At 42.2% G+C, this 7,128-nt stretch overlaps 2 protein-coding genes across 2 annotated transcripts; both read right to left on the reverse strand.

The window, feature by feature from the left end:
• Positions 1 to 310: 310 nt before the first annotated feature.
• On the reverse strand, positions 311 to 1,777 carry LOC137180653 (scavenger receptor cysteine-rich domain-containing group B protein-like). Its single transcript, XM_067586013.1, has 2 exons — positions 1,441 to 1,777; positions 311 to 1,216 (listed from the first exon to the last, which is right to left on the reverse strand). Exons 1-2 carry the CDS (start codon positions 1,775 to 1,777, stop codon positions 897 to 899), a joined length of 657 nt encoding a protein of 218 aa, XP_067442114.1. The 3' UTR covers positions 311 to 896.
• A 181-nt stretch (positions 1,778 to 1,958) lies between these two features.
• Positions 1,959 to 6,628, reverse strand: LOC137180655 (deleted in malignant brain tumors 1 protein-like). Its single transcript, XM_067586014.1, has 9 exons — positions 6,535 to 6,628; positions 6,288 to 6,376; positions 5,581 to 6,018; positions 5,046 to 5,360; positions 4,381 to 4,818; positions 3,842 to 4,156; positions 3,177 to 3,614; positions 2,638 to 2,952; positions 1,959 to 2,410 (listed from the first exon to the last, which is right to left on the reverse strand). Exons 2-9 carry the CDS (start codon positions 6,361 to 6,363, stop codon positions 1,959 to 1,961), a joined length of 2,787 nt encoding a protein of 928 aa, XP_067442115.1. The 5' UTR covers positions 6,364 to 6,376; positions 6,535 to 6,628.
• Positions 6,629 to 7,128: the final 500 nt, after the last annotated feature.

Consider the following 7,128-nt stretch of genomic DNA (forward strand, 5'->3'; position numbering starts at 1 on the left):
ACTCTCCATAACCTGTTGTTCCCCTTCTCCTTTCCACAAAGTTAGGTTGTAAAAAAATAGGCAATAAATGAAAAGTGCAAAGCAAGAATCACCTTTGAAGTTCTACTACATGTTACATGGTGTGCTGTCTCTGTATTACTGGTGTATAGATAGGTAGAGGTCTGTGTGCAATGAGTCGATGAGTAAAGTTTTAGCTCAGTAGTCAGTGCAGTTGTCTATGATCTGGGAGACTCCAATTCAAGACCTGGTGTGGGGATCCCATTCTTTTTTAAGCTTCTTTTCACTTTTATTAGAATACAAATACAAATAATTGTTAATTTTTTTGTTTAATTCTCTATATACTACAAGTACACTGTACCAATGCTGTTAAAATACATTGAATTGAGTCCAACACTTATGAATAATAGATTTCAATGAATACTGTGACATCAGTTTTATTGTGTAAAATGCAGTTACAAATAAACATTCAAAGTTTACAAATGAAAGAACTATTGCTTAACATAAACAAGTATTTTTTCTTTCTTTGGAAATTAGAGTAAACAAAATAAACAATACTTGCAGCATCCAAATGCACACTATTTTCCCACAATGTGGTATTTTTGTATTGGTACGGTGGCAGTTTTTCAAATTTAAAGGTGGAAGGTGGCAGAGACATCCAGATGTAGGTCACATGATGCAGTCATCATACTTTTGAATATTTCATGATAGTATAAAAGTACACTATATTTCAATTTTTAATTAAGTGTGGTGAAAATATACTATTGAGTATTTCATGATAGCATAAAATTAATATACTTTCAGTCTATTTAAAATGAGTGCACATTTATATAAATGTATTTGAAACATACTTTGCAATATTTCAGTGCATTTTAAATACACTTAAGTTAATTATTTTTTCAATTGGGTTCACAGACCACAGCAGCATCTTCACTGTGACTGCAGTAGTGGACCCCAAATCCTCGATGTCTGCAGTCTGTTATCCATGGTTCATTTCCTGAACAGCTGACATCATCCAACCAGATGGCTCCTCTGCCCTGTCCAAAAGCTGCATTATGTAGTGCTGAACGAGCCCTGCCACAGCCCAGCTGTCTGCACACCACGTTGGCGTCATTCAGGTCCCAGAAATCATCACAAACTGTCCCCCACTGTCCATTATGTAAGACCTCCACTCTGCCAGAGCAGCGGTTGTCAGAGTTGACCAGCCTCACTGAACCAGCTAAAAGAAAAGCATACAACATAATATTGTTGAAAGATGGACTTCATGAAAACAATGACATCTTTGAGAAACTAAAAATAGAATAAATAAAATAAAAGTGTTGTGTCAATCACATACTTCATATTTCTGTAACAGGTGGTGACTAAAATCCTAAATATAACACCATAGACAGGCTGTTACACAGCGAGATTTCATTAACTTTAGATGCTCAAATTTGTGTTTACCTTCACAGACAACACCAGCATGTTCACCATGACCGCAGTTGTGGACCCCAAATCCTTGATATCTGCAGTCTGTTATCGATGGTTCATTTCCTGAACAGCTGACATCATCCAACCAGATGGGTCCACTGCCCTGTCCAAAAGTTGCACTTTGTAGAGCTGAAAGAGCCTCGCCACAGCCCAGCTGTCTGCACACCACATTGGCGTCATTCAGGTCCCAGGCATCGTCACACACTGTCCCCCACTGTCCTTCATGGTAGACCTCCACTCTGCCAGAGCAGTGGTTGTCAGAGTTTACCAGCCTCACTGGTGAACCAGCTAACAGAAAAGCATACAACATACTATTGTTGAAAGATGGACTTCATGAAAACAATGATATCACTAAGAAACTAAAAGTAGAATAAATAAAATAAAAGTCTAAATCACATATATCATATTTCTGTAACAGGTGGTGACTAAAATCCTAAATATAATACCATAGACAGGCTGTTACACAGAGAGATTTCATTGGTTTTAGCTCCTCATTTGTGTTTACCTTCACAGACCACACCAGCATCCTCATGGTGTCTACAGTTGTGAGATCCAATCCCTTGGTGTCCGCACTCACTGAGCTCTGATTCGCTGCCTGTGCACATGACATCATCCAACCAAATAGGCCCTTCGCCCTGTCCAAAGCGTGCATTTTGTGGTGCTGACAGGACCCTGCCACAGCCCAACTGTCTGCACACCACTTGAGCATCAGTCAGGTCCCAGGCATCGTCACACACTGTGCCCCACTGTCCTCGGTGGAAGATCTCTACTCTACCAGAGCAGGAGCTGTTTCCATCAGCCAGGCGGACCTGCCCCTCAACTGCTGGACTGCTACCTGCTGTTGTTATGTCTGTGATGTCAGATGTCACCTGAGCGATGGTGGAGCTTTGTGGTCTTGGATCAGGTGTGGTTGGTAAATCTGTGCTGTTGAGTTCTGGTTGAACTAAAAGAAAAGTCTCTGTGAACTCACAAGACAACTACAGCCTGCACTGTTATCAGCATTAATAAGCAAAAGCCCCCATGTCGTTATCATAGGTCAACATGATTGGTTTATCACTGGGCACCAAGTGTTGACTTATTTTGCTACAAAGCAAAATATATTTTGTGTGGTAAAAAGTGAAACTTATTGATGAGGAAATTTCCTGTTTAATGTGAACAATAAACATTTACCTTCACAAACAACACTGGCATCTTCAATGTGACGGCAGTTGTGGACCCCAAATCCTTGATGTCTGCAGTCTGTTATCGATGGTTCATTTCCTGAACAGCTGACATCATCCAACCAGATGGGTCCACTGCCCTGTCCAAAAGCTGCACTTTGTAGAGCTGAAAGAGCCTCGCCACAGCCCAGCTGTCTGCACACCACATTGGCGTCCTTCAGGTCCCAGGCATCGTCACACACTGTCCCCCACTGTCCTTCATGGTAGACCTCCACTCTGCCAGAGCAGCGGTTGTCGGAGTTGACCAGCCTCACTGGTGAACCAGCTAACAGAAAAGCATACAACATAATAGTGTTGAAAGATGGACTTCATGAAAACAATGATATCTGTGAGAAACCAAAAATACAATAAATAAAATAAAAGTAAAGTGTAAATCACATATATCATATTTCTGTAAAAGATGGTGACTAAAATCCTAAATATAATACCATAGACAGGATGTTACACAGAGAGATTTCATTGACTTTAGCTGCTCAAATTCGTGTTTACCTTCACAGACCACACCAGCATCCTCATGGTGTCTACAGTTGTGAGATCCAATCCCTTGGTGTCTGCACTCACTGAGTTCTGATTCGCTGCCTGTGCACATGACATCATCCAACCAAATAGGCCCTCTGCCCTGTCCAAAGCGTGCACTTTGTGGTGCTGACAGGACCCTGCCACAGCCCAACTGTCTGCACACCACCTGAGCATCAGTCAGGTCCCAGGCATCGTCACACACTGTGCCCCACTGTCCTCGGTGGAAGATCTCTACTCTACCAGAGCAGGAGCTGTTTCCATCAGCCAGGCGGACCTGCCCCTCAACTGCTGTGCTGTTACCTGCTGTTGTTACGTCCATGATGCCAGATGTCACCTGAGCAATGGTGGACTCTTGTGGTCTTGGATCAGGTGTGGTTGGTAAATTTGTGCTGTTGAGTTCTGATTGAACTAAAAGAAAAGTCTCTGTGAACTCACAAGACAACTACAGCCTGCACTGTTATCAGCATTAATAAGCAAAAGCCCCCATGTCGTTATCATAGGTCAACATGATTGGTTTATCACTGGGCACCAAGTGTTGACTTATTTTGCTACAAAGCAAAATATATTTTGTGTGGTAAAAAGTGAAACTTATTGATGAGGAAATTTCCTGTTTAATGTGAACAATAAACATTTACCTTCACAAACAACACTGGCATCTTCAATGTGACGGCAGTTGTGGACCCCAAATCCTTGATGTCTGCAGTCTGTTATCGATGGTTCATTTCCTGAACAGCTGACATCATCCAACCAGATGGGTCCACTGCCCTGTCCAAAAGCTGCACTTTGTAGAGCTGAAAGAGCCTCGCCACAGCCCAGCTGTCTGCACACCACATTGGCGTCGTTCACGTCCCAGGCATCGTCACACACTGTCCCCCACTGTCCTTCATGGTAGACCTCCACTCTGCCAGAGCAGCGGTTGTCAGAGTTGACCAGCCTCACTGGTGAACCAGCTAACAGAAAAGCATACAACATAATAGTGTTGAAAGATGGACTTCATGAAAACAATGATATCTGTGAGAAACCAAAAATAGAATAAATAAAATAAAAGTAAAGTGTAAATCACATACTTCATATTTCTGTAACAGGTGGTGACTAAAATCCTAAATATAATACCACAGACAGGATGTTACACAGAGAGATTTCATTGACTTTAGCTGCTCAAATTTGTGTTTACCTTCACAGACTACACCAGCATCCTCATGGTGTCTACAGTTGTGAGATCCAATCCCTTGGTGTCCGCACTCACTGAGCTCTGATTCGCTGCCTGTGCACATGACATCATCCAACCAAATAGGCCCTCTGCCCTGTCCAAAGCGTGCATTTTGTGGTGCTGACAGGACCCTGCCACAGCCCAACTGTCTGCACACCACCTGAGCATCAGTCAGGTCCCAGGCATCGTCACACACTGTGCCCCACTGTCCTCGGTGGAAGATCTCTACTCTACCAGAGCAGGAGCTGTTTCCATCAGCCAGGCGGACCTGCCCCTCAACTGCTGTGCTGTTACCTGCTGTTGTTACGTCCGTGATGTCAGATGTCACCTGAGCAATGGTGGACTCTTGTGGTCTTGGATCAGGTGTGGTTGGTAAATTTGTGCTGTTGAGTTCTGGTTGAACTAAAAGAAAAGTCTCTGTGAACTCACAAGACAACAACAGCCTGCACTGTTATCAGCATTAATAAGCAAAAGCCCCCATGTCGTTATCATAGGTCAACATGATTGGTTTATCACTGGGCACCAAGTGTTGACTTATTTTGCTACAAAGCAAAATATATTTTGTGTGGTAAAAAGTGAAACTTATTGATGAGGGAATTTCCTGTTTAATGTGAACAATAAACATTTACCTTCACAAACAACACTGGCATCTTCAATGTGACGGCAGTTGTGGACCCCAAATCCTTGATGTCTGCAGTCTGTTATCGATGGTTCATTTCCTGAACAGCTGACATCATCCAACCAGATGGGTCCACTGCCCTGTCCAAAAGCTGCACTTTGTAGAGCTGAAAGAGCCTCGCCACAGCCCAGCTGTCTGCACACCACATTGGCGTTGTTCACGTTCCAGGCATCGTCACACACTGTCCCCCACTGTCCTTCATGGTAGACCTCCACTCTGCCAGAGCAGCGGTTGTCAGAGTTGACCAGCCTCACTGTTGAACGAGCTAACAGAAAAGCATACAACATAATACTGTTGAACTATGGACTTCAAACAATGATATCTATGAGAAACCAAAAATAGAATAAATAAAATAAAAGTGAAGTGTAAATCACATATATCATATTTCTGTAACAGATGGTGACTAAAATCCTAAATATAATACCACAGACAGGCTGTTACACAGAGAGATTTCATTGACTTTAGCTGCTCAAGTTTGTGTTTACCTTCACAGACCACACCAGCATCCTCACGGTGTCTACAGTTGTGAGTTCCAATCCCTTGGTGTCTGCACTCGCTGAGCTCTGATTCGCTGCCTGTGCATATGACATTATCCAACCAAATAGGCCCTCTGCCCTGTCCAAAGCGTGCTCTTTGTGGTGCTGACAGGACCCTGCCACAGCCCAACTGTCTGCACACCACCTGAGCATCAGTCAGGTCCCAGAAATCATCACACACTGTGCCCCACTGTCCTCGGTGGAAGATCTCTACTCTACCAGAGCAGGAACTGTTTCCATCAGCCAGGCGGACCTGCCCCTCAACTGCTGTGCTGTTACCTGCTGTTGTTACGTCCATGATGTCAGATGTCACCTGAGCGATGTTGGAGTTTTGTGGTCTTGGATCAGGTGTGGTTGAAGCAACTGCATCTTCTGTTCTGTTAACCTCTGTTAATGATGAAAAACATTTTGTTCATAAATGGTTCATTTAAGAACAAGTGGACAGTGGTGTCTTCATTGAGAAAATTGAATATCTTCTATCAGTGTAAAGATGTTGATGAAATACGTTTTCAAAATAATATATAGAAAAATCAGTATTAATATATATGTCATAATATATATATTATAACATATGTGAAATTATGTTCAAGTCATCTAGAATTTTTACACAGTAAATATGTGTCATAATGTGTAACCCAAGATGTCAGATGGTTTACCTGAAGTGCTTCCTGTAATAATCTGCAAAATTAGGATCAATAATAAACCCCCAGGCACCCCCATTATGGACAACATCCAGGACACAAACCTGTTAAAAAAGACAACAAAGATGTCTTGATAAACCCCAGAAAACTGCACAATATGCCGACTTGGTGAAAATTCAACACAAATGTACATCTTAAATCTATATTTTCAAATTATGCTGCTGTGCATAAAATTCATTACTTTGCCAGTGTTTGAACATACCTTGGACAGACTGTGTGGGAATCCAGGAAAAAGTTGAAAGTGTAAATCTCCCAGTGAGTGAGACTGTGAGAATTTATAGGCCTGTGTTAGTGCTCAAAGGACCACACCTACCACTCATTGGTGAAGCACTTAAATGGGTCACTGACAGCAATGACTCATATCATATCAACACAGTTACTTATTAATCAAAAACATACATGTATTGTACACCTTTCAAACCACAAGAGTTTACAACAGATGGACAGAAACAGGAGGATGCACACACCTTGGAAAACATGATGATTCTTATATTCAGGTTATGAATATTATATTCCATTTCTGTTCCGCTAGATGCCACTAAATTCTACACACTGTGCCTTTAAGGCCCACTTCTGATTGTTAAAAAACTTTCGAGGACCACCTTCCCATATAAATGACAAAAAAAACACAACATGACAAAAAATTGGGCTGTAAATATGTGTTATGCCACTGTCAGCTGTTATGACCAAAATAAATATTCTGCCTACCCTCAGTGAGACACTTGGGCTTGCTTCTGGGAGATAATGAGATCAAGTTGTGGTGGGATGAGTGAGAGGCTGACATGCAGAGTAGCAT

The sequence above is a fragment of the Thunnus thynnus genome, chromosome 3 (assembly GCF_963924715.1).
Source record: "Thunnus thynnus chromosome 3, fThuThy2.1, whole genome shotgun sequence".
Classification (NCBI taxonomy): Eukaryota; Metazoa; Chordata; class Actinopteri; order Scombriformes; family Scombridae; genus Thunnus; species Thunnus thynnus.

Coding starts and splice junctions, on each gene's coding strand:
- LOC137180653 (XM_067586013.1), bottom strand. CDS start 1,777: ATGTTGTATGCTTTTCTGTTAGCTGGTTCACCAGTGAGGCTGGTAAAC. Junction 1,217..1,440: donor TGCTGGTGTTGTCTGTGAAG/GTAAACACAAAT, acceptor CTTTTCTTTTAG/CTGGTTCAGTGAGGCTGGTC.
- LOC137180655 (XM_067586014.1), bottom strand. CDS start 6,363: ATGTTGTCCATAATGGGGGTGCCTGGGGGTTTATTATTGATCCTAATT. Junction 4,157..4,380: donor TGCTGGTGTAGTCTGTGAAG/GTAAACACAAAT, acceptor CTTTTCTGTTAG/CTGGTTCACCAGTGAGGCTG. Junction 2,953..3,176: donor TGCTGGTGTGGTCTGTGAAG/GTAAACACGAAT, acceptor CTTTTCTGTTAG/CTGGTTCACCAGTGAGGCTG.